We start from the raw sequence: 27,408 nt of genomic DNA on the forward strand, positions 1-27,408 counted from the left end.
AGCATAGCAAAGAGTTGAGATCTTGTCCTAAAGCAGGTGGTTATGGAAGAGCTAAAAGCTGGGGATACAGTAGAGATACAGATTCATGCTGCTGCTTCTCGTCACTAAGGGTCAATTCCTACTCATAAAGTAAGTCAGAGATGGCTTCAAAGGACTCTAAAATCAGATCTGTCATGGCACTTGCCCAGCAACTGTAGACTTTCCTTGTGTCTGAACCAAGCACACGGTAAGGAAATACCAGCCCTTCCACTGTCAGGGATGGGCTGGACTCTCCAAGAACGTTTCCAAACAAAAGGCCAGCTGGTTCGAATTTGGTGTGCCAGTTACAAACAGGTTGGGACCATGTGGCTTCTGGTTTCTTGATGACAGCTCTGCACAGTGCTAATTAGCATGCATTATCACTCCTACCTGCCCCACCCTTGTGGCCATGAACTATATCAGGGAAACCGGGACCCAGAGGAGGAGTGCGCATGCCTGTTGAAGCATGAGATCCCACAACGGGACCTGTGCGTGAGTTCTCTTGGAGGTCTGACCCACGCCCCGCTTAGGGAGACCCCTTGGTATATGTCTCCTAGGTGGTCCAGCGGAGTGGCACAGCCAGCAAGAAATGCGTTCTAAGGGACTGCTGGAGGACAAGGAACACGCCTTAGCCAACAGGATTCATCTCTTCATGCCACGAAGCTGTAAGTCACTTTGGAAGAGGAAAGAAACTAATATCTCTGCTAGTAGCTAGACCTTGGGTTCTCAGTGGAGAACCTTGCACATCATACAAGCTAAGGGGGGCATCACTGTGTTGGTCGGTTTGGGTTTTGTGGTTCAGGATCTGGATGCGGACACTTGGATGAACATGTTCACCATGAACCTGTTCTTGTGAAGATAGCCCGTCTTAGAAGAGCTCCTTGGTTGCCTCTATTTTCACATCTAATCCTCAGAGCCAACATTTGAAGCTCCCTGATTTAGGTTTTCCAAAACAGGGCCAAGAGAAAAAAGGAGATGGATACGTGAGGATGAAAGACACAGCTCATCAGCTTTGAGAGTAAGATTGGAAGGGTGTCAATCATACACTTGGAAAGGATTGAGCTGAGAAATGATCGCCTTGGCCTTGTTGATCACAGTCAAAGCCCAAATGTTACAAGCTCCCTTCCCAGAGTCTCATTCCTGCAGTCAGCCTTTTACCTGATAGCTACCGTGGATAAACTCCGGAATCCAGGAGAAAATACAAAATTTCCCTTCCAAACCCCTGCCCCTAACCCGTTAGCCTTTCCCATCTTAGCAACAGCACCCAGACTGGTTAGATCCAAAGCAGAAGAAACACCCTAGACCCCCCTACCATCACTCCCTGCTCCATCCCTGGTCCCACATCTAACTCAGCAGCGAGTCTCCTGGTCCAGTCTCTAAAACACACTCAAGGTAATGTTCCCTCTGGAACACTTTAGCCCCACTCCAAGGTTCCAAGGTGTGTCAGTAAAAGTGGAACCACAGCCCTCCCTCCATGGGCCCCTCCCTTCATTTAGGCTTCAGGGTCATCTGAAAGCATAAAGTGTACTTTCATCTGTCTAACTAAAGCACTGTGACAGCTTCCGTATAGAGTTAGAACATAATCTAGATGTCTTACCCTGACCTCCAAAGAGCTTTTCTCTGTTGACCCCACGTTCCTGGAAAACTTCGCACGCCGTTACTGGCTTCCATTTCACCCTTTCTCCTGTTCCCCTCTGCCGAACCGGCCATGACCCCGACCCCCTAGCCTGCCTAGAACCTTTTACACATTCTGCTCTGGACGCTCTTACCTAGTTTTCAATGTGGGTCCATTTTATCAGCGATGGGTCGGTGGGAGGAGTCTCTCACTGAACGACCGACTCGTGGAACTCTCTCTCCCTCTCTCTTTGCGGTTTGCTTCGGTGTCTTGAGGACACTGAGTCTCGTCCGGTGCCCGACTTTGGCTTGCTTGCTTACTATGTCAGCTGTCACTGGGGTGTCGGTGCAAGTGACATGAGACAAGCTAGTCTTGTCCGTTTGGGAACCCTGCAGAAGCCTTCACTAGAATCTTCCTGGGACTCACGTTGCTCTCTGCCTTGGGACCCCTGGCAGCCCGCCTCAGGCACTCGTTACAGAAGGGGCAAAGAGAAGGGCAAGAGCTTGGCCCAGGCCAACTCGAATCCAGGTGGATTGGACTCGAAGGCCTTTATTCTCAACCAAGAAGGCGCTCTCTCTTACCAAGATAGAAAAGGGCCAAGGGCTCTTCATAACTCTTCCCCCAGGGTGCCTCTAGTGAGTCAATTGTGTTATAACTAGAAAAGGTTCCGGGGATAAACATAAGCAAACACACAATCTTCCTGGCAATAATTAATACCACCATACCATCCCAAGGCAGGGCTCCAACATATATTTCCATAAGATAAGCAGAGGTACAAGTCTATAAAAGGTAAGAGAAGCTTAAATTTTATGTATGTATGTATGTATCATATAATGTGTGTGTGTGTGTGTGCGTGTGTGTGTGTGTGTATTCATGCTGCAAAGCATGGACATTTGGTCCCAGTCCATTAGAACCTGAAACCTTTCTGAAAGAGTCTTTTCTTGCTTTTAAATGTTTTCCTACAAGTTGTAGCTAACAAATGTATGGTATAGTTAGCAAATGATGAATAGTAGGAAGTTGCTAAGGGTTGAGATCGTTGGTGGCTGAAACCATAGACGCACACTTCCCTTAGCTCCCTTCTGTATTCTCTGAGCTGGCTACCTTCCTGACTGCCCCTTCTTTTTCCTTCCTAGTGAACTCTAGCTCTTGAGTGTTTATTCTTGTCTTTAATGTGCCTTTTTGAACTTCATATATCATGTAAGAAAACAGAATCAGCAGTCATCCAGTAATTACTGAGTAATTAATGCTGAAATTAGCCACCTATTACAAATGGTCTGCTCATTTTTCTATATAACAGCAATTTATTTGCCTTGTTCCCTCGTAGCATTCCTTCGGTGAACTCTGGGTTACAATGGCTCCGTGTGATAAACCATATGCAGCCCAATACTTTGTATTCCTGCGATTTTACCCTGGCTTCAGCATGTTTTCAAAGCTCTTTTGCTCTGAGCTCCCTTGCCGCAGACAAAGAATCACATAATTGCACTTTACAGTGACAGCAGATGCCAGAGCCCCTACAGTGTGCCTATGTGAGCATACCCTGCTGGCTACTTCACATGGCCAGGTTCTGGTTCTGCCGTTTCCTGCGGCACCTTCTTGTGGTGGAGCCTTTTCCCTATGTGTGGCAAAATCATTACCATCGTGAAGCAGAGTTGCTGTGGTGACCTACACAAGACCTGGGCTCTCAGCTGCGGGCAGGACATAAGAAGAACAATAGAGCCATAACCAGAACAATGGCTACAGTGATAAGTCTGTTAGCATTCCCTTCTTGAAGGAGTGGGGAGGGCTATCAGACCCTCATCGGGATGCTAGTCATGGCTCCTTCTTGTCCCCCAACATGTATGTGGTCCTGGGGAGTGCTCGAATATACAGGGAGTGGAAGGTTGACTGTAGGTTAGGAATATAGTGGGGAAGTTTTTCACACAGCCCATGGGGTGTGTGTGTGTGTGTGTGTGTGTGTGTATGTGTGTGTGTGTGTGTGTGTGTGTGTGTGTTGGGATCTAGGAGTGGGGTGTAGTTTTCAATGATGCAAATCTCTGTACAAAATGGCCCTTTAAGTAATAAGCTTTTGGAGTCATTAAATGGACGAGGGTAGAATAATTTCTTTGGTCAGTAATATCTCCCTAATTCAGTTGAAAAGACTTTTCTTTGTGTCTCTCCTGGAAGTCATGCAACCTGGGTCTAGTTCCTCTTATGTATTTCCAAAGATACTCCAACCTCATAAGTATGATAGGCTGAAAACCAGAGAGCCCATGTGTAGGGGTCTTCTCTTTATAAATAAAGACAATTATAACATACACCTCCTAGTGGCTCTGTGAGGGTGTACAGAGTGCCGTGTGTATGTGGTGTGCCCTACCTGATGCAGAGAGCAGCCGGCTGTCCTTAACTGCTACTAAGGACAGTAACACCGGTGGTCTTTGTCCCCATCTCATGCAAGTCCTCACATCCTTGGGCGCTTACAGGAATTACCATGTGCAGCTACCTGCCTAGCTGCTCTTTTTCCACTGCCTATACCGAAAGCCCCTTTTCCCCTACTCACACCCACAACCATTCTGATGGCTTCAGAAACGCGAAGCACCTTTGGGATTATGTAACAACTGGAAAAGGGATTATGTAGCAACTGGAAAAGGGATTATGTAGCAACTGGAAAAGGGATTATGTAGCAACTGGAAAAGGGGTAGTGAGATTAAGAATTATTTCTTGGAAAAGTCCGGGGACCGCGGACCTCCAAGGAGGGCTTAGGCTACCAGTTCTGTTTCAAACAAGGAGAGAACAACCTCTAACCCTCAAAAGGGGATAAGCTAAACACAGAACGGGGAGAGACACGCAAGGCGTTTCCTTTGGAGCGCATGATGACTGATAGGTTGAGAGCTCCTGCGCTGAACAAAGCCTTTGTTTGCACAGCTGGGAAACACTCCATTAACTCTGCTTTACGGAGGGGAATCAGCTAGTGTTCGCTTCAAATGCTGGCACGCTGCACACTAGAGAAGGTTATCGCCTCTTTGGGGGGCATCTGGACTTGCCCACTGTCTTTCTGCTGTCCCGGTTGGTGTGTTTGTGCAATGGTGTGAATTCAGCATTTAAACAGCCCAAGCCCGTCTCCAGTGGTAGGGATTATCTTAATGTCTTTAAAATGGCAAGCTGCTTTGCCTCATTAGGACCTTAGCCCAGGCCCTACTTAGGCATAAGATGAAACAAACCATTATGCTCCAAGCCTCCCTGGATTTTGCCAGCCTGGTGAAGGAGGCAGAGAACGAAAGCCCATAAATGCCACCCCCCTCCTCCCCAAGCATGTGTTTCCAGTGGAAAGCATCTGAGGCCTACTGGCTATGGACTGTTTCCATGGCTACCAGACTTCTAAGAAGACTTTTCTGCCTAGACAGTGGGTCCTTGAACACCAGGGATCCAGGGGTGGCATAATGGCCCTCGCTATTCTTCCCTCCTTCAGGGTCACTCTGTGGTCAGGCAGTTCAACCTGTCAGCAGGCTTCACTTGGGCCTTTCCCTGCTCTGCTCAAGTCCCGAATGCTGACAGTTCGTTTCACTGAAGAACGTGGTTGAGTCAGGGGAAAAACATGTAACTGGGGTGGGTGGGGATTCGGACCCCATGTCACTTGAGATGAAAATGCTATGCTGCCTCCATCGTGTAACAACCCAAGACCATAAACAAAGATTTAATTAATGACCATGGATGAATACTTGCTTGCTGAAGTTACGTGGATAAAAACCTCATGACTGACGCAACATGAAGCCAGTGTTTACATGGGCTCAGATGAGCGGAACCTAACACTGTCATGGTGAGTGCGACTTCGAAGAGAGGCAGACAGTGACATTCTGTTCACCAAACCCGTCAGAAGGAAAGCTGAATCGCAAAGGTGAAACTATTGAGAGACATTGTTTGCGGGGAGACAGGATTCAGGCAGGAACAAGGGGTTTTTAGTGGCTCCCAAGGCCTATCCCACTCACAACTATGCTTACTTCTATGGATTTTTCTGAACCTGTAAACTTTATAGGCTAAATAAATTCTAGAGCTAGGTCCTGGCTTGACTAAATAGTCTCACAAAAATATTTCAAAGATTCTTATAAGTGACAACTATAAGTTGAAGTCATGATACAGTATTAGTTGATTAAGACAAGGTTCCAATTTGAGGAATTTTCATCAGCTGGACACAGACAGTAAAAGCAGCCACCCATGACTAAGGGCCTACTAACTGATGGGGAAAATTGCAATCTGTTGTGGCAAGGATGAAAATAAAATGTCTTTAAACAATAAAAACAAAAGAAAGGAATTTTTGCCACGACCACAGAAAGGAGGGAACTAGGAAGCTTAACTTGCTCTCTGTTCAAATGTCACAAAGTTCTAGGATGTGTGGAGGGGCCTCTGGGGTTTACTCAGTTCCCTGATCCCATGCCTCCTCCATCCCACTGCACCTGCTCCCAAAATGAAGCCAAACATGTGACCCTGGCATGAGCAGGATGATGGACACTTCCATGAGGCAAGCCAACCTATCAACAAAAAGTAATTCTACGACTCGCTACTCCAGAGATCCAAGGAAACATCAAGTGTCTCTCACGGTGCCCTTCGTTCTTGAAGGTGAGGAAATGAAGATGTGCTTAAAAGGCCATTCCAGACAGAAGCAGCAGATGGTAGGCAAAGCCAAGAGGAATCACTCTGGGAGCAGGCTTTGCTGCCTTGCCCTAAGACCTTCCCCTGCCGACCTGTATTTTCCCTCTGTGGGCTTACTTCTGCACATGCCTGATGGGGCAACCCAGGTTGGGTGATGTGATCTTTTCTGGGAAGAGAGGTTGCAAGTTAAGAGTTGAGACTTGCTGGTCAGTGTCCAGGGGAGAAGCCATCAGACCTACCGTGGTCTCCTGCATAACACATGTTGTGCAATGGATGGGTCAGTACAGGAAGACCATCTCAAACTACATACATGTACAGAGCAGGGAAGCTCTATCTCCAGAGGGGGAAAATGATGTAGACATGTAAAAGAAAAGGAAAGCAAAAGCACGTCTTCCCTGCCCTTTCCCGAGACTTGACCTTCCTTCCTGCTTGAGGTTCTGAGTCATTCCCTTCTTTCCCCAGAACATTCCTTCTTTTTTTTTAATTGCAAAGAAACAACTTTGGTTGCTCAAAATGAAGCTTTTCTTAAGTCATCAAAACTGCAGCTGAGACCTGTAAAACTCTCATCATGTCTCTCTTCCACCAAAATCCAGACACCGCCGTGTTGATGAATCATAGCTTACAAGGCCAGTAAAAGGATAGACCACCTAAGTCCATCAGTACCAACTACTGTAGAACAGGACACCCATTTTTTTATGGATATGAATAATTAACTTACTTATGCTACAAGCCCACCCGGGAGCACCTGCTCTTGAGTAAAACTCGAGGCTGGGCTCTGTCAGGCGGCCAAGAGGAAGTCAGAGTCCAGGCTGCTCTCGTGGAGCCTGTGGTCTCAGAGGGGAAGGAAACCGGATCTACAGGCCACTGGCCAGAAGGGAATAATGTGAGCACCCATGTTCTAGGAACGGAGCTACTAGTGTGACTCGAACGACCTCTCTTCCCGCCTACGGCCTTTGTATTGGGCGGATATTATACCGCCTACCTTGCCATCTGCAGGTGATGACGCTCAGAGCCATCCTAGTAGTAGATGGTGGAGGGTTGGATTTAAAATCCAAGACACTGGGTTTAAAGTCCAAATCTTTCTTGACCATATAGAAAAATGAGAGAAGTGCTGACTAAACTAGAAGGGGCTGTTACTTCCATTTCTGGTCTTTGCCCCATGCATTGTTTCTGATACACTGCTGGGATTGGTAATAAATTGACTTTATAAATAAAAAAATCCATAAATGAGTAAGTACCTATGAACTAGTCTTGAACTACTGAACCTAGCATTCTCCATTTCACTAATCCTTCTGTTTAATAAAAACCAACAGAAGAATAGGATACAAAATTAAAGTTCTATAGGAAGAATAAACACAGGACCTCTACTGAACAGTGTATAGACTACAGTTAATGACAATGTCTGCATTTTTGAAAATCACCCAGACTAATCTCAATACAGGTACATTGCAGGCAGGTAAAGGGATTCATATCAATTGTCTTGATTTGTCCATTTCACAATATATTCATATCTCAGAAAATCATGCTCATATATATATATATATATATATATATATATCCCAGTTAAAAATTCAAAGGAAGAACTATTACTACTCCCATGCTGAATTAAAGTTAATTTCACTAGTCCTGTCGCCAAAGTTTTGTCATGGAAAAACGTCAACCTAGAAATCCCAAAGGCTCCACCACAGTCTTGGCACACAATCTTGTGTGAACCAGAGCCGTCTGTCTACTCACTGAGGGATCTGAGTGTGGGAAGGTTGCTGAGTCCCATCTCTGCTCCATCTGGAACATGGAGCTTCAGGGGTCACAGAAGCAAAAGGAACACCGTGGATGCCCGGGCCTGCTCCTACAAGCTTTGCCTCAAATCCAACCCATGTTGGATTCCTTCAGAATACAAGAACCTGTTTTGGAGGCATGCTGGAAGACTGGGAATGGTGATGGAGGCGCAGATATTTGGAGCACAGCACCTGCCTCTGCACAGTTGCTCCCCCTCGATCACTCAGCTGCTACTAAAAACAGAGAAGAGGCACAGCCACTGGACTGGGACCTCAAAACATAGAAACATGTTTTGGGAAGAGCTGTTATGCATTCCTCAGAGGTAATTTAGACATGGATTTTATCTTAGAATTTTAGACATGGATTTTATCTTAGAATTGCAGCCTCCTTGTCTGTTCTAACTCACATGCAGAAGCTAAAGGGGTATAAAATACAGCTAAATTGGAGGAACTGGACTGGGCCTGTGAGCTGTTCAAGGCTCAGCTCTCACAGACCTGAAGAGGGGTTGGAGCCAGCTGCCAAAACCATGCAGAGGACCCAGTGGTAGCTTAGGAGTTTAATGTTTTTCTCACACAGACAGAAAAGGCTGGAGATATGCAATAGAGCAGGTTTAGGCAGAAAAAAAAAAGTCCTCTAAACAGGTTACAATGTGTTTACAAATGTATGTAGGCTAAAGGAAGAAAAGAACATGGGTATAGTCAGTCACAGAAAAAGAGGAAATACTTTAAAATAATGAAAAAAAGAATAAATCCTATAGAGATGGGAAATACACAGGGATTTTGGGTCATGTATGTTGTTGTGCTAATTTTAATTTTTTTGAATGCTGATTAGCGAACAACAGCTGCTGAGAGACACTGGATTGTCAGAGGGACTGCTGAATTAAAATGGCCTGGATACTTTAGGAATGCCTTAACTTTAAAATGGAAGTCAAAAAATGTATTGCTTTGGGGAAGAGGCTATGCTTTTGTTTCCACAAGAAAGACTGTGGATTTGTTCAAGGTTAATAGTGATTGGGTTTGATCAGGAAGACCTCCCATGAAAATCCTGAGTACAGATATAAAGAAACAAACTAAGAAAAAACTACAAAGCAGGTGATGTGTATTTTAACTACTCAAACATAAAACAATGGAATCATCTTTGGCTGACTTGCATACTGTGCACAGTCCATACTCGTGTTAATGCAGATATGTGTGTTACCTTTGAAAGCTTGTTGAGAGCAAGGAGACCAGACTCCAATGAAAACAGGTGGCCCTGGTGATTGAGTCTCTCAGAGTTCCCCTGTTGCAATTTCCCCAGAGTTCTACATCAAGAACAGCTTCAAGGCTTCTGGTGGAGATGGTCCAGTCTCAGACTGTTCTAGCCAGAACGGCAGACAAGTCTTCCATTTTCCCATTGTATAGAGAATGAGCAGCAAATGGTATAACTAGTTTTCCCAGGATTTGACCATTATCTCAGTCATCTCAGGTTCCCTAATGATGTCATCATCCCCAGACAACAGAAAACAGTCTAGAAAACACAATGCCCACATTTCCCAGAGGTGGAGTGGGTGGCTTTTTGTCATTCAGTAGATTATGGGTGTTTGCCATCATTTAGTATCGATATAGGAATATAAGGTGAAAAGACAACTATTAACCTCAAATATTTTACGTTGTTATGGATTTTGGTATATTAATATGAATTTAAAGTTATTTTCTGTTACACTGTATGTATGTTTCTACTCCTGTTTGGGGTATTATGCTTATGCAGCTCATTTAGCAATGCAATATATAATTAAGAAATGAAGGCTAGTAGTATAGTAATCAAACTTGTAATTATGTTAGGTATGTTTTGAAGATTAAACAGATATATTTAGATAAATGGTCTTTAGACTCTTCAGGGACCTACAGAATGTGGCATTTGAGATGTTTAATAACCTAAGCCTTTTCATGACAATGAGACCCATCTGCTCCTGGCAGCACCAATTTGCATGAGACATATGATGGGCATCAAAGAAACTACTTACAGAGTTTGCTTCTATTGTGGTAAAAGCTGGCCATTTGGGCAGGAAACTACTTCTGCCTTGACTGCTGACAGTACGCTGCAAACTGGACAGTCAGTACACAAAGGGAAAAGACTGCCAAACTTTGTCAAGAGAAAGTAGGACAGTCCTTCAAAATTCCTGCTTCATAGAAGAGTCTGCCAGATAGTCTACGCCTGTAGGACAAAGATGGATGCCCCAATGTTGCAGAGGAACTGTGAGTGACTGTCCAGGCAGCCAGATGTCTGTCCTTTCTATAGGTCTGAAAGTGGCTTGCAAGGCACTTCCTGTTTACTCAGATAATATTATATCCTTCTGGGGTCTTTGATGGAGTTGAAAACTAAATAGTTGCAGTTTCCTTTAGTTGTGTCAGAAGGTAAATTAGGTGCAAAACTTTGGGTTCGCCAAGATGGGATTAATAATGGAGTATTTATATCTGAATTTGCCAAATACAAATGGGATGGATATTGTAAATTTAGTTCTTACTTGATAACTGTTCCTTTTGAATATAGCTCTACTACGTTAAAGTTAACATCATTCTTTTTATTTAGACAAAAAAGGGGACGGATATGCTTTGGAATATTATTTTAACTAAGCAATGAGGTATTGCATTTGCTTCTGCTGCATTTATTTATCAAGGAAAGGAGTGTGCTTGATTATATAAAGATGTGTTGCATTTGGTTCCCCTTGACTGCCTAAGGCATCCGGTTGGTCTAACAGAGAGCTGAACAGCCAGTAGCTAGGCAGAAAAAGGAAAGGTGGGGCTGGCAGGCAGAGAGAGTAAACAGGAGAAATATAGGCTAAAAGAGAACAAGAGAAGACAGAGCAAGGGAGATGCCCGGGGCCCGAAGCCAGGAAGCTGCCAGCCAGACACAGAGAAGCAGAGGAAAGTAAGTATATAGAAGTCAGAAAGGTTATAAGCCTTGAGACAAAGGCAGGTTAAAAAAAAAAGGAAAAGGTTATTTTAAGTTAAAAGAGCTATCCAGAAAGGAGCCTAAGCTAGGCCGAGCATTCAAAACTAGCAAGTCTCCATGTCATGATTTGGGAGCTGGTTGGTGGCCTAAAGAAAAATCCTGGCATAGATGGGTATGCTTGTCACCCCAACTTATTTATTATAATGCATGTCTTGACACATCATACTGGACCCCAAGGATATATATTATTACTATTTATCAATTAGAAAAATAGCCATCTTCTCTTGGGGCTCCCTCTATTCCCATACGTGTTGCTAACCCTACACACCAGAGACCAAAACTCAGAGCGGAACATGTCCGGGAGACTCACCCTTGTTGGCACAGGCCATCCACTTGAGATTGTCGGCAAAGGCAGCCTCCCGTCCAATGAGGTACGTGAAGATTCGAACCTGAAAGGAAGAAAGGCGCACGGTGAGCTGCGCTTAGCCGGAGCCACCCTGGGCAGACCGCATGCATGCCTAGCACACATGTGCTTTACCTCCTCCATGCTCCGGGCTCCCCATCTGTAGGAGCATATTTCAGACATCTGAAGTACAGTCAGCTAGAAATATATTCAGGGGGGCCTTTGATCTCTGTAGCCATATGGCATAAATGGCAGCTGTTTCTCCGCAGGCGAGGCAGGGCAGAGGAGAGTAGCCAGAAGAGGGAGAGTTGGCTGTGCGTGCTCCACGAATGGAAGAGAATCATCCAGGTCTAGACCAATTCCACAACGGTTTTCCTCATTCCCACAGGAAACCCAGACTGTGCTGCTCCCGAGAATAAGAACTCCACTGTGAGAGCCTCAGCATCTCTCCCCGGAAGAAAGCACAGGCTGCAAGAGCTCGTTAACTATCCACAGGGGCTGGTAGGGTTTTAGGTCATTAACTGTGATGAGAGGCCCCACCTGTGGCCAGGAGACCTATGGAGTCCCTCTCTAGTTACCCTGAGATGCTAGTTCCCAAAGAGCAGAGAACTTGCATTTTTTAAAAGCAATCACATTTTGCATTGGTCCCCCTTTCTTTCCCTCTCCCTCCTTCCCCCTCTCTCTTACACACACACACACACACACACACACACACACACACACACACACACACACACACACACACAGACCAGGCCAGAATTCTTTGAAACAAAGCACTGTCTGCCACAAGAAGTACTGGAAGGTTATATAGAAGAAAGATGAAGAAGAAAAGGCTTAAGTCCCTTTAACACAAGTTTAGAATGATGGGGGGGGGGCAACGCTCCATAATCCAAGCCAGTCTCTCTCAGGAGGCCGAGTGCATTCCTCTGAAGACCATGAAGACGAGCCGTCAAAGGCTTTATGAGCCATTGTGCCCTTAGCTCAGCTGAGCAGCCTGGTGCTCCTTCCAGGCCTTTCCTAGAGTTGTGGTTAACTAGTTAACGTTCGCAGTCCAGTCTAGAAGACTAACCTCCTCCATGAGAGTCCCCTTTTACGGGGAGGAAGCCTGTGGCGCCATTGGAACACAGAACTTGGAATACTATTATCCAGTGCCCGAATGAATGGAAACTTACGAAGGCTCACAGCCAGGAAAATGGAGGTTTCAGCGTCAACCTCTTCTGATCAGCGCAGGGTAACACGAAGGCTAGTTTTTGGTCATGGTCTGCTTCTAACTGAAAGGGGACTTTAAATGTATATTATAGCAACAAAGCTGCAGTCTGTGTTTTTTGACAGACCCTTCCCAGGCCTCGCAGTTCCTGCACAAGGTCTTCCTGGGAGGGTGAGTTAGCACTGACTTCACTTCTCCCTGAAGCTCTTTCAGGGAGATATGAGACAAAAGAGAGAGGTGGGGGGGAGAAAAAGAAAGAAAGAAAGGAAGAAAGAAAGAAAGAAAGAAAGAAAGGAAGGAAGGAAGGAAGAAGGAAGGAATTTAAGGGATTTTAATCACCTGGGAGGAGGAATAAAAGCAAAAACCTACATACAAAGCATGGTTAGCGCTGCCCTGCCCCGCCCCGCCCCGCCCCGCCCCGTCCCGCCCCGTCCCGCCCTGTCCCGCCCTGCCCCACTCTGCCTGGCTGACAAGCTGCTCTTGCCTCTCATTTTCCCTCCCTGGTCACTGTGTATGCTTGACTGGCTTCTCTCTGATTTAGGTGAAACTAAGGCCCAGTTAAGTACAATGACTCCCCTGGGCTGCTCTCATAAGATCTCTGCTCACTCCCCTGAGCTGTCGGGGCTGACAATACACAATATCCCAAGTAGCTGTAAGCTCACAAGAGCCAGCCCCCACAGGACCAGGACCAGAGTCCAGTCTTCTGAAATAGGGCTCAGGATCTTCACAAATCCATAGTACTGTAGACTGATTAAAAACAAAAACAAAAACCAAAAAAACCTGGCTGGCAAAGAAGAGTATGAGATGGTTCTTAGGCTGTGAAGACACTCATTCATCTTTGGGGTCCAGACCCCTGGGGAAAGCTGCAAAGGTAGCCATGGGTGCCAGCCTTTTTGCTGTCCAGATGAAGAGGCTGAGCAGAGACTGTTCTGTCTTGGAACTATGGTTAAAACTCAGAAAAGTGTTTGGGTCGCTGGCAACCTTGTACGGTTCCCGATTTAAAATATGGCAACCCTACTTGGAAAGCCAGTAGGGTTGCGCCAAGCTTCAGATCAGTCATGATTGCTGAAGAATTGTGCTAACAGGCACTGAGTAATGAAAGCCAGCATTGTGAGTCCCACCATTGCCACCAGCAAGGCCTCCACAGTCAGCACCATCCATGGGTCAGGGACTCTGCTGAGAGATTTACAGGATTTCTATTTGTTCTGTTGCTTTCTGTTTTATTGTATTGCTTATGAAAGAAAATCAGAATCACGTTCAGTATTTCCATTTATGTACAATGTTTGGCTCTCAGTGGGCCGACCCCTTATCTGAGTAGAAGCAGCATGGACATGACTTGCTACATCACTGCCTAGAAAATAAACATAATCAGATGATATTGGGTTTATGCCCTGCAGTTGCTCACAATAATGCCTTTCAACTGAGCATAAAAGGAAAGGCATTTTACTTCAAAGTATAAAACATTTTGGAGAGCAATTTAAAAATATCAAGAACATTTTGTATTTGTAATTCTCTTGGCCCGGTAATTCTACCTCTAGGCATTTATCTTATAGTCAAGATTGTAGGTGAGATGCCCATGGAGACCAACAGTCACTGTAGCTGACAGGCAGTGGAGGAGCACTGCAGGGAGCACTGCAGAGTGCATGATTTGCGAACACACAGCACAAAGAGTACAAGCAAGCTCACCTTCATTACATCACGGCCAAAAATGAAATCCTTAGTGTTTCCCAAGACCTGATTGACTATTCTCATACAATGAGATTTTGTTTTTCTAAAGGAGACTCTCAATTTTTTACTTCAGAAACTTTACACCATCAGAATGACCAAGTGAGTTAAAAATAAGTTGCTTTAACAATTAAAGCACATTTTAAATGAGAAGATAGTAATGAAACTGTAATGACTTTAAAAGTTCTGGGTGAGCGTAATAAGGATAAAATTGGAGTGAAAGTCACATAGAAAATGTTAATATGTTGAACTGATGGCTACTTTCCTCTACCGTTCATTTGACGGAGTGCCAAAGCTCTATCAGACACGGTCAGACACCCTTCGCTTCCTCACTGACAGATCCTGTAGCCTAGCGGGCTACATTTCTTAGGAAGTGCCACCAAACCAACTTTCACGGGCTTGCTGTGAGCTCAGCTGTTTTCATGATGTAGCAAGGAACTCTAGCAGAGTCAGATCCGGGGCAATGCTGAGACCAAGCGGACAGCATAGACGGTCATGAACAGGAGCTTTGATACAGGCCAGGCTAGCCCATCAGGATCCACTCTGTCATTCCTAGAAGCCAGGTCTCTGCGCTCCCCAGCCACAGGCACAAAAGGCGCCTCTCATTGTCACAGCTCAAACACAGAGCACGAGAGTGCCTGAGTCGCCACACTAGTTAATTTTGATCTATCGTTTAAATGTTTCCTACAAACCCAACTGAGCTTAATAAAGTGTTTGAATGAAGTCTTTCAAAGTCTCTTCCTTTCACCCAAAGGAAAACTATTTCAATCCGCTCTTTTTCAAAAATAAAAGTTTTTATTTGGCATATGCAGATGAAGCCTGTCAGAGTCTGTAATCCTGCAGGCCTGTAATCCTGCAATTCCAGGGGCTGAAACGGGAAACACAGATGATCCCATTCCCTCTAATTAATGAATCCAAAACCCTTATCTTTGAAAGAGGGGAAGGGAAGTAGTTGCAATAGGATTCCAATAAGTCCATGGCATACCAGGAAGGAAACTGCCACCACCCATAGCGACAAATGATAGGGACAACTTATCAGTCTCCTGAGTCCCTGCTATGCAACACGGAAGGAATCTACCAGGAACATGAGGCCAGAGTGAAGGGACGTGGGCTTGGGAATGAAGGAAATGCTAGAGTCGTTTCCAGGAAGCCGTGTCTGTCGACTGCCAGGCTGTGTCTGTCTAAACTCCAGGAGTTTTACAGTCCAGTGGGTGCTGGACCAAGATGACATTCTAAAGAAGTTGTGTCAATCTACAGGGCAGGGACAGCAGACACCAAGCAGACTTGGCAAGTGATGAGCCCAGCCAGCTGACTACCCTTTCTCCCTTCACAAAAAGGATGGGTGTGGGGGCAGCTCTCCACACTTGCTGTGCCAGTGTTCCCCGAGCCCCAGCTGCTCCGTGAGAGCACGCCAATCCTCTCTTGCCCCCAGACGCAGAGGAGATTGACGGGACAGTGCTCTCCCACACACACAGTCTATACCACATAGGGAAAGGCAGTCTGTCTTTAACGTTAGAGTCTGAATGACGCTTGCTGCAAGAACAGACCAGGACCTGTGCGTGTCCACATTGGTAGGTCCTAAGCTGTAACTAGGGGGTGGCAGGCTCCAGTCAGGCACGCAGAATCTGTGCTCAGCTCTTTGAGTTTCTCAAAATGATGAGTGACTATAGATTTTACTAAAACTGATGTTTATCTTCTTTTTTTGTTGTTGTTGTTTATTTGAAACAGGGTTCTCTATGTAGACCTGGCTATCCTGGAACTTTACTCTGTTGACCAGAGCCGAGAACTCAAAGAGATCCACCTGCCTCTGCCTCCCCAGTGCTGGGATTAAAGGTATGCGCCACCACCCAATGGTATCTTTCTATCTTAATAACAGCTTGATGTTATTAAACGTGTTCTCAATTGGTACCATAGCAAAAAAAATACATATTCCTTGATAACTTCTGTTGCTACCTGTCCATCTCTGTGATTTCTGATACCTTTTCTGAATAAAAGATTAACCTTTAAGTAGATGATGAGGGTTGAAACCCCCCACACACACACACATGGAGAGAAAGAGGGGGGAGGGAGGAAGGGAGAAACAGAGAGAGGGAGACATCATAAATCACTGCCAGTATTTATCTCCCCAAAAATTCAATGAGAGGAGAGACAGGCCCAGAGAAGGGTGACTCCACAGGAAACAGTTATATTGAACAGAATGCTTTTTAATCTTGAAGCCATCATGCTCATCTAGAGGACGAGAGACACAACTAAGGTAATGTTGCCCTGTATGGTAATAAAATGGGATAAATTGAGTTAGATTACAAAAGTAATAAAATCTCAACAAATGAACACCATAGATCATTATGAAAAATGGACTGTCACTTTAGGGATGCTCCAAGGGTCAGGACAATATCTTTCTAATTTCTTTTCTCCCAAGCACCAATGCCTGTTGCCTCGTGTGTGGAAATGAATACATCTCCATTCAGAAAGAAGTATCATTTATAGTCTTTTAGCACATAGGGTAGATGGTGCAAGCCAAGTTTCCCAGCCACAAACTCTGTGAGGTGCAGGACACACTCAGGCCGAGCAGCGAGGCTGGTATAGAACAGGAAGAAGACAAGCTATGGCATCTTCAAAGGAGAGTGACACAATTTATTAGATGGCAGCTCCAGTGGCCTCATTCAGGGGCAAGAAAAAGTATGTTAACTCCGACATTCTATTCCCTGTGTTTAAAAAATTATTCTATATTGATGGGGGGAAGTCCTTCTGTGTATACGTTTGTCTGATTGGTTGATAAAGCACTGTTGGCCAACAGGGAAGCAAGATAGGTGGGACTAGGAGTCGAGGAGGATTCTGGGAAATGTAGTCAGAGTGGCGAGTCACCAATGCGATCCCAGGAAGAGAGGACTCATGAGGCTGCATCCTGGGTAAGATAAGTCCTTATAAAATATATGTTAGTAATTATGGGTTAATAATTAAGCCAGAGCTCATTAAGAAACCATAGCAAATGACCAACAGCTCCATAATTAATGTAGCGTCCTGCGTGTCCATTTGGGACTGACGGGGCTCTGGGACCAGGCTGGCCAGAAGAATGCACGTTACACTGTATGCTTATATATGCATGTGTATACGTATGTATATGTTCAAATGTATGTGAGGGCATACATGTGTGCAAGCATATGTGTGGGTGTACATGCAGAGGCCAGAAGTTGCTATTGTCTACCATGTCTGTCCTGTCTAGTTACCGAGACTGAATCTCTTGATGAAATGTTTTGGCTAGTCTAGTGAGCTGGCTTGTCCTGGAGATCCTGTCTCAGCCTCCAGAGTGCTGGGGTTACTGGTGGGCTGTTGGGTCTGGGAATGAAGAAAACGCTAGAGTCATTTCCAGAAAGCCATGTCCATCGACTGCCAAGTTGTGTCTGTCTAAACTCCAAGAACTTTATAATCCAGTGGGTGTTGGATCAAGATGACATTCTAAAGAAGTTGTGTCAATCTACCGGGCAGGGAACAGCAGACACCAACCAGACTTGGCAAGTGATGAGCCCAGCCAGCTGACTACCCTTTCTCCTTCCCCAGGCTCTCCACACTTCAGATTTGGTTGGATCCAAATCCAAAGCCCTCACATTTGCATGGCAAGTGGCCCTGCCTGCTGTTCTTTTCACTCTTAATTCTCTTTCTGGCCCCAGGCTGTACTGACCTTGGAGAAAGTGAATAGCACCTGCAGTGTGTTTAATGTGCAAAACCCAACCCATCCACAGCTCAGGGGGTCTGCTATCAGGTTTTAACATTCTCTGGGCCATTGCCCATCTGCCCTAATCACCCTAGAGACCCAACTGTGACAGGACTTGATGGTCCTGTGATCCCGAGGACCAGTGAAATTATCTGCATTCTCTGACGCTAAGCTCCCTCTCACTGGCCTCTTTCTCCCCTCAAACATCCCGGGAGAGGCTCTGGTGCTCCCAGTTCCTTCCTTCAGGCCTCTCACTCTGATCTTGCCTCTGTATGTTTCTCTCTGTGGCTCCTCATCATGAGGCGTGTCCCGCGACATCTTGCAAAGAATACATGTCGTAGACCTTTTCCTTTACGGCAATCATTAGGATGTCCGTATATCTCACTGCCCCCGACTAAACAAGCTCTTGGTATCCTTAAAATGACCAGAAACCAGGAGGCCGTGGTTCCAGGTAGGTACACGGAGAGCTTACAGGCTTCGAGATCTTGAGTAAGGAAGGTTTTGAAGTGACTCACCCACTCCTGCCACCATGATTGACAGCAAGTGAGAGAGCTTGATAAGAGAAAGGAGAAGCCGGGAGCCTTGACTTCCAGTAACCCCTGTGCACTCCACTTGTGTGTCAGACGACACACTGGCATAAAGCTGAACAAAGACACTAAAACCTAGGCACCCTTCTCCCTGCTCCAGGGGTTGGTTTGAAGAGGAAACTGACTCTCAGGGGGGGAAGAACAGGCTTTCCCCCTAGAGGAGCTTTCCAACACACCCGCACTGAAGTGTGCCTTGACTAAAGACAATGGGATAACCTTTCCCACCGCTAGTGGTGTGATGATCACAACATCTACCAACCTTCAGAGAGTCCAAGACACAAGCTACAGACCTTACTCCCCCCCCCTAAAACACAATCCCAGCTAAGCTTCATGAGGTTTGGAGGCCCGTTCCCCCAGATCTCAGAATCAATTTCTCTAAGGACCTCTAGACCCCAGGCTGAGACTCTTACTTATGCTTCCCATATTTTGCACTATAAATTGCCCTCAAACAAAGTATATTCTTTGGATATTTGAAATGGAAGCTCACTCTGAGATGCTCACCAAAGTGACAGAAAAGCCCATTGGTTCACATGCCCATTCCTTGATGGCAAAGTACCAGATGCCTGCCTACTGTCAGATCCAGAAAAAACACGCAGATGAGGTCTTCACATGGACTGGAGAAGGATGAGATTCCAGGAGCTGAGACTGAATGGCATTGTGGTAAACCCTGGGGGTTTTTGATGCATAGACTCCAGTACGATGTATCCGGCAGAGATAGTTTTCAAATGCATATTGATTGGCCTACATGCTACCTGTGCCACTAAGAGTTCTGAATCATGAACTGGATTCCCAAACTTTAGGCTTTTACCCATAAGCACAGTGTAGTATTTGCAGGGTGTGTCAGCCCTTCACTGCTCCCTTCTCCCCATAGCCCAAACTTCCAAATATCAAGTAGTGATATGTTTTGGCTACCAGGTACGTACCTTTCATGGACTAATCTGAAATATGCTCGCAAAAGCTTGAGGTCTAAAGGCTTACTTAGTCCCTAGCTTGTGACAAATTTTGATGACTGCAGCTTTTAATAGGTAGGATGCAGCAGGGTGAAGTAGGTTATTAGGATCAGTGTCTTAGTCCAAGTTTATATTGCTACGATAAAACACCATGATCAAAATAATGGGGTGGTGTAGGGCTGGAGAGATGGCTCGGAGGTTAAGGGCACTGGCTGCTCTTCTAGAGGTCCTGAGTTCAATTCCCAACAACCACATGGTAGCTCACAACCATCTGTAGTGAGATCTGGTGCCCTCCTCTGGCCTGCAGGTGTACCTGCAGGTGGAACACTGTGTACATAATAAATAAATCTTTCACAAACATGTAACTTGGGGAGGAAAGGGTTCGTTTCATCTTAGACTTCCAGGCAACAGCTCATCACTGAGGAAGTCACGGCAGGAACTCTGGCGGGGCAGGGACCCGGACATAGGAAACCATGCAGAGGACATGAAGGAGTGCATTTCACTCACTTTCTCCTCATGGCTTGCTTAGCGTGCTCTTTTAAACATTTATTTATGTATTATGTATACAGCCTATGTCTGTATGCCCACAGGTGCGTGTTTCTCAGTTATCTGGGTGTCCTTGTTGTTGGCAGACACTGGCTTGGACAGCTAGGGGGATGTGGTGGTCTTGCTATGGTCTCCCATTTTCCTTCCTGCTAACCTGTAGAGAGAAGCCCTTTTCTTGTCTGCCACTTTGGCTTTTCCCCACCAGTCACCTGGGCTCTTCCAAGTTGTAGTCCTCAAATAACACACAAGATGCTGGATTAATTATGAAGCTACTGGCCTTGCTTGTTTCTTACTGGCTAGCTATGACTTAAGTATTTATCCCATAATTGTTAATCTAAGTATTTCTCTTACCGGAGTTCCAGACATCTTACTTCTCTGGCAGGCTACATCGTGACTCCCTGTGTTTCTCCTACCCAGAGTCCTCCTTGACTCCTAGTACCACCTATCTCGCTTCCCTATTGGCCAACAGTGCTTTATTGACATATACACAGGACTTCCCCATCACTAACCTCAGTATTAATGATCAGTTCCATTTGATTTTCTGCCTTATCACCTTCCCATTTTATTTTTATTTACTAGACCCCAGCTCCATACTAACTGGTTTTGGGAATGCTGGAGAAATTAAAAGACCCATATGGTCTCCACCATTATGGAATTTGTAAATTGTTGAAATACTTTTCAGAGAATTAAGAAGGCCAAGCAAGCCGGGCGGTGGTGGCACACGCCTTTAATCCCAGCACTCGGGAGGCAGAGGCAGGCGGATCTCTGTGAGTTCGAGGCCAGCTCTACAGAGCGAGTTCCAGGACAGCATCCAAAACAATACAGAGAAACCCTGTCTTGAAAAACAAACAAAAAAAAAAAAAAGAAAAGAAAAAGAAGGCCAAGCAATACGGAAAACAAAGTGTGTGTGTGTGTGTGTGTGTGTGTGTGTGTGTGTGTGTCCTTCTGATATTGGATGTTTCTGGAACCTCAAAGCCAGTATTTGAAGACTGACCTCAATGTTTAGTACTATTTCAGTCTCATCTTCGTAACGCACAGTGAAGTCATGGGGCAGTTTTTCTCTTCCTATTGAATGCCACAGGGTAGAGGCCCAGGGCATCATTTCCCAGACCTGTCACTCTCCTGTGCTCACCCTCACTCCAAAGGGGCATGGTTTCCAGGGCAGACCTCAAACAGCCTCGTGAAACCGCAAAGCCCTCCTCAGGCACTGGCGGGACAGACATCTGCAGGTGAGAAACCATCCCTGACTCCTCCTTTCACTCCTGGTCACTACGCATGCACCCCACCCCCGCCCACCCCAGACTCTATCCTTAAGGAAGAATGAATGGCTGACAAATACTGCTCATTACGTAAGTGACGGAAGACACTGTGACAGCTGAAGACAAGGAAGACTAGGTCATATACGGGACAACGGGTCATCTTCACCCCTGGGAGCCCTCTTTGAACAATGGAGAGAGACTATGGAATGGATACGACAAGCAGAGGGTGGCGGGAGGCAGTGAGGAGGAGGTGGTGAACACGGAGAGGAGCCGCACCCTGACAGGACAAGACCAAGGGAAGCCAGTCTCCTGTCCATCTGTCTCTGCACCTTCGTGACCTGACTTGCTTGTTTGTCACTTTAGTGGGGACTAAAGTCAGGATGTCTCTGGGTAGCAGGAGATGGGAAGGACAGATCCTCTATTCTGTAGTTGAGTTGACTTCCTAAGGTGTTTCCCTCTGCTGGGAGCCTGGAGACTGGGCAAAGCTAGAAGGCTTTGTGGGTTCCAGAAAGTTTATAGTTTCCCAGCATGTGACAGCTATTCTTGGAAGATGCACACCTTTAATCTGGGCAACGGCTTTTGCTGGTAGCCTGTATAAAGGGCATGGAAGAAGGAAGCTCGTTCTCTCTTCGTTTGCTCTTGCTCTGACTAGCAAGTCCGTTCCTTCACTGGCATTGGAGCATGCGTCTTTCGATTCCAGCATATACTGAAGACAAGCTATGACACGAAGCCCTGTGGACTGAAAAACTACTGGATTCTTGGACCTTATATTGGTAGACAGCCATTGTTGGAGTAGTGGGACCACAGCATAAATCCCATATATATATATATACATATATACATATATACATATATATATATATACACACACACATATATATATATATATCAAGTACCTCGCCCCTTAGCAGGTACTCCCAGATATTTGCCGGGCAGATGAATTCTTGTGATTATACACAATATGCAGGCACTAACCCATCATATGCAGAGTGTCAACATGATACAAGGCACAGTGTGTCTTAAACACCTATCCCGTACCCACAGATAAATGTAGCTCTCACCTCTCGTCAAAGAAGTTTCTTTCTGTAGCAGAGACAGACCACTGCAGAAGGCCACCACTGATCAAAACTGACAAACAGTGTGCCCAACCCCAGCTGACATGTTTACAGTGCAGCGGCCCTTACACCTCAGGCTTGACGAACATGGCGGCAGAAGAAGGGGAAGGAAGATTTAAGGGACAAAGGAACAGGATATGTGTTGTGAGGCAGTGTCTGCTATGCAAGGCTGGGAGGCTACACCCCAGGAAATCTCAAAACTATGGGCACCTAAGCAATAGCTCCGCAATGAGCACACCAGTTGACGTGTCAGTGAGGACGGAGGAAGTCTCACAAGGCCCTGCCCCTAGATGAAGAGCCAGAGGCATCAATGGCTGTTGTGGGAGAGAGAAAATCAGTCTTCTCCAGGAACAAGCTCCCTGATAGGCTATCTAAGCCCAGATGATTGGCCTTGAACACGTACATTCACAGGGCAGAGAACAGGCTCCAGGGGACCACACAGAAACAAGAGCAAACAGACAGAGCGAAATGTCAAACACTCGCAACCGCAACCCCAGTGAAATTTTGGGACATTTTTCTGCTGTTACTATTGACATTATCAAATTGGAAAGTGTGTGTTAATGATGAGGGTATTAGGAAAATTGCCTTTCTGTTCTAGAAATAAAACACAGCAAGAAGTTCCTGAACACAGCTTGTCCAGATCTGTCGAATAATCACAGCGTTCATAAACACTGACAGCAATTCTGTTTCATGAAATCCACCCAGGGGAAGAAAAAACATAGCGTTAAAACCAGGGTTTGACAGTCAGGACAGAAGGTGCAGTGTATTCATGTTAGAGGGACATGACCCCAACAAAAAAAAAAAATCAGAATGCGTCACTGAAGAAGATGGCATTGGGATTATCATCCATAAACTGTCCTGAAGCCATCGTAGTAGCAAGAGTGTTAAGTTGCTCACTTCTGAAGACATCACCAACTAAACAAAGCTCAAAATTTTCAAGCATTCTGAATGCACATTTTGCATATGAATGCACGCACATTCACATGTAGGCGTGAAGATTAATGGCATCTGATGGTGTAATCTTTGGAGTTTGGATAGCAGTTGACACTTGCTTCTCGGGATCTGCCCATTTTTTTGTCATAAATGTATTTTCTATACTGAACATATAACGCTGTTTATAAGAAACACATGTTAAAGGAAAAGTCAGAAATTTCCGTTCGTCAGACAGAGAGTTATTTACCACACCAGGGTGACCATGCCTTTATTTCCAACTGATGCTCATGTTGGAAACAGCACAGGGGGGTTTACATTCCAGGTGGAGAGGAGCAGAAGGTCAGCTTATAGTGACCACAGCCAGTAAACAAGTCTCGCAAAGACATTCTGGGAGAATTAAGTAGGCTCTTGCTCATTCACAAGCCAAGAGCAAAGGGAGGGAGGGCTCTAGCTACGGATGACAAACCAATCATCCCCGGTACATATTTTTACACTTGAAGACTCACTTCCGTGAGATTTCAAGCCTTTCTGCAACTTATAATTGTCTCCTTTGGAAAAAGTCAATACTAAACAGGTACCTTGAGCCCTATGTGCGTCTCTGAGTGAATCTCAGGGTTTGGAGTACTGCACGAGAGATTCCCCAAAGACCCGCTGTCCACCTTTCCTGTCCTAGGGAAACTAGAAGACACCATGCATGACCAAGACATATGTTAGAAGGATTTCCCAGTTATCTGCCTGTAGAAGACTGGCTAAGAGGCAAGTGTGTCACTAAGAAATCCCGAAAGTGATCAAACCCACAGTGTGACGTCTCCATGTCTGGCTTGAGTTCATGTGGCATTATTGTCCTCTTCTTTAGGCGTCAAATGAAGGTGAATTAATGTCGTGTGTTTCCTGTGGCTCTCCATGCTAAGGTAGATAGGGGCGGTGGCCAGGGGTTATGTGGACCCAAGTGAGATGAACATACCCACTTTCTTGTATGCACAGAGAGGGAGTTTGACAACCTGATAGTATTTTCTGTACGCTGATCCCCAATCTCAGAACTAGCAAGATAGACAATGTAGATTAATACACCTGGTATACTCACTCCATGTTCATTCCTTTCATGTGTAAGAGCCCCCAAAAGAAGTCTAGGGTAGCTGATGCTCTGACAACAGTTATTGTCCCCCATAACGGGCATTCTTAGAGGATTACTTGAGTTAAAAACCACCCTGGGGGGGAGGGGCTTGGTCCTGCCCCAGTATCATGTGCCAGATTTTATTGTCTCCTCTTGGGCGCCCTTACCCTTTGGGAAGAGAGGATGGGGAGGGTGGACTAGGGGCGAGGTATGGGGGGCAGGAGGAGGGATGGGAAGGAGAACTTAAAATGTAAAAATGAACTTAAAAAAAATAAGTAAATAGAAGCACCCTGTAATAACGGGCAACTAGAAGCCCGCACAGCACAGCAGGTGAAGGTGTCATCTGAGAGCAGCCTGTTTTACACACATCTGCAAAGGCGTCCTTGGGACACAGAAATGAAACCTCCAGAGCAGGGATGGGATCACCAGACCAAGAATGGGATTCAGGAGCCAGGAAAGCCGCACGTGGTACTCCTGCATCAGAGTCATCCCTCGACAGCCTTTCTGGGCCCCTAAGAACCACTTTCATCATTTACCTATCTGTTTCCTTTCAGGTTATTCTGTCTCCTGAGCACCAGAGTTTGGCGAGGAGTTACAGTGTGGTCCTGGGGGTAATCCCACGTCGTGGGAGGCCTCAGACGCCAGGGCTGCCACGAGACTGATTTGGGAGTCTCCACTATGCACATCCTGACTTATCTGGATCCAGATTTTGGAAGATAAGCAGAGGTGTGCATGGAAAGAGGCAAACAATGCATTGTCCTCAGTGTGCATCAATCAGTCTGGGTGGCCCGGCCTTATAAGAAGAAGGTTATTTTTAGGTAGAGTTTGTTAGACAGAAACTTCCTTAAAGCAAACAAACGAAACAAAACAGAAAACCCACTAGGGTTGGAGGGATAGCTCAGTAGTTAAGAGCACTTGATGCTCTTGCAGAAGGCCATGATTCAGTTCCCAATACCCACACAGAGGCTTGTTACAATGCCTGCATCTCCCAGTTCTGGGGAATTTAATGCCCCCTTCTGGCCTCTATGGGCACTGCAAGCAGGTGGTTATACTTAGGTAAAATACTCATATAAGTACAACATTAATGAATAAAAAAATAAACAAGATGATGAATGGGATAGTTCCTTAGGATGGTTTTCAAAAATACTCTCATCCAAAGTCGTATTCCAAATTCTGAAACATCAAGAAGGCAGGTTTTTATGCAATTCTTAGGATAAAATCATTAGGTTCTTTGCAGTTTATGGAAATACCGTAAGTTCCAGCTGTTTGAACTTGGGCAACATGTTCACTGATGAAATTAAATCGACATCATCCTCCTTTATCTTGACAGTCCAGAGGACTGGAGGCCATGGCTGCTCTGCCTGTTGGGTTGCCACAGTATGAAACTTATCATACTGCCTTCAAGTTTATCTTTGATTAAAAATTAAATTTAACTTCCCTTTATCACTCTCCAAATTTCAACAACATGTGTACGTGTCTGAGTTCTCTAAGTTAAATCAAGACGGACTAAATATTTAATACCCCGTTCTAATTAGCTACAACTGTTACCTGATTTTTCTCTGTAAATGAATTTGAAAGGACCCAGGAGGCCTAACGTTAACCTTCATCCACTCTCATTATGGGAGAGAAATTACAGGCTCTAATTAGATGCTTCAAATTGCAAAGAAATAGAATTTTCATAACCAGCTTATTAAAATCCTAGGGCCCCTTTGGGATAGGGCAAATTGCTTCTACGCTGAGCCTCTTATCCTGGTACAGCTCCATACAGAAGACACACGCTGTCTGCCCAACACAGCTCATATTTCTCACAAATTAATGAGTACGCAAATTATTCCAGCTGCCCTGTTGGCATGGGGGGAAAAATTGAAAATCTACGACTGCCAAGTGATGTGGGAAACTCAGCTGCTAAATAAAATCTGCTTAAGGGGACACAGCTGCCGAGGTGCCTATTTGCATTAAAATTACTGAATCCACCACGAACACAGAACAAATGTCCCAAGATAGTTAAGCAGTGCTCAACACTTGGGTTAACTCCTTTATTATTCCAAGGCCCTTAAGGTGTGAGTGTCCCACACAGTAAGCCAGAAGCAGGGGGTTTTTCACCAAATGGCTTTCCTCCCTGGGACGGATCCATGAGCATCCTGATGGGAAAGCAGAGGCGGACGTTCCCCAGGGAGTTCCCACTGTGGGAAGCACTGATCACTTCTGCTCCCACTGCAGTATTAGGACAAGTCAGCCAAAGCCCTCATTCTGGCGGAGATTAGACACCCGTGTGGGGCTAGAGCGTGACGTCACACGCACCTTCAGCAGGATTTTCTATTCTGGTGTCTGACCTTTCCAAGGGGGCCACAGATGTGAAGTCGACTATGCCCCAAAGGTCAGCAGTCAATGAATGGTGTCTGAAAGAGAGGCACTCAGCCATTCCCTGGAGCTTATGGAGGCCTCCAAGCAAAACAGAGAGAGTGAGAATCGCAGGAATACAATAGGAGCGGAGACAATAGGGCAAATAAAGATTGGGGGGGTGGTGGTGGTGGTGGTTCAAGCACACCCTTCTTGTTTTAACCCAGAGTAACACCTTAACATAATTAACATGATTGTTCACGCCCCAAATTCCAGATACTAAGTGATATTATTCAAATCCCTCTGAAATCCTTGGTCTGGAGAAAATTGAACTCCAATGAAAATGTTGACTCTCATTCAGACAACTCACTGCGTTTGGAGCACCAACTATCTCTCAGAGCTAGCCTTTGGTCACCACAGAATAGCTTCTCTTGTTAGGTTTATAGGAGGATTAAAAAAAGGCCACTAGTTAAAGTCCAGCTCTCCAGCTAATTACAAAAACCTGTTTTGTTTGCCGCCCTAAACATTTGCCTGGGTGTTTCAGATTGTTCAAA

At 45.5% G+C, this 27,408-nt stretch overlaps 1 protein-coding gene across 1 annotated transcript in view; it reads right to left on the reverse strand.

Moving 5' to 3' along the window:
* Nucleotides 1-27,408, reverse strand: part of Cacna2d3 (calcium voltage-gated channel auxiliary subunit alpha2delta 3) — an 812,900-nt gene that overhangs the window by 269,233 nt on the left and 516,259 nt on the right. The window contains 1 exon segment of the mRNA XM_040747790.1: nucleotides 11,334-11,412. Coding sequence (XP_040603724.1) covers nucleotides 11,334-11,412 — 79 coding nt within the window.

The sequence above is a fragment of the Mesocricetus auratus genome, unplaced genomic scaffold (genome assembly GCF_017639785.1).
Source record: "Mesocricetus auratus isolate SY011 unplaced genomic scaffold, BCM_Maur_2.0 Super-Scaffold_100006, whole genome shotgun sequence".
Taxonomy (NCBI): Eukaryota; Metazoa; Chordata; class Mammalia; order Rodentia; family Cricetidae; genus Mesocricetus; species Mesocricetus auratus.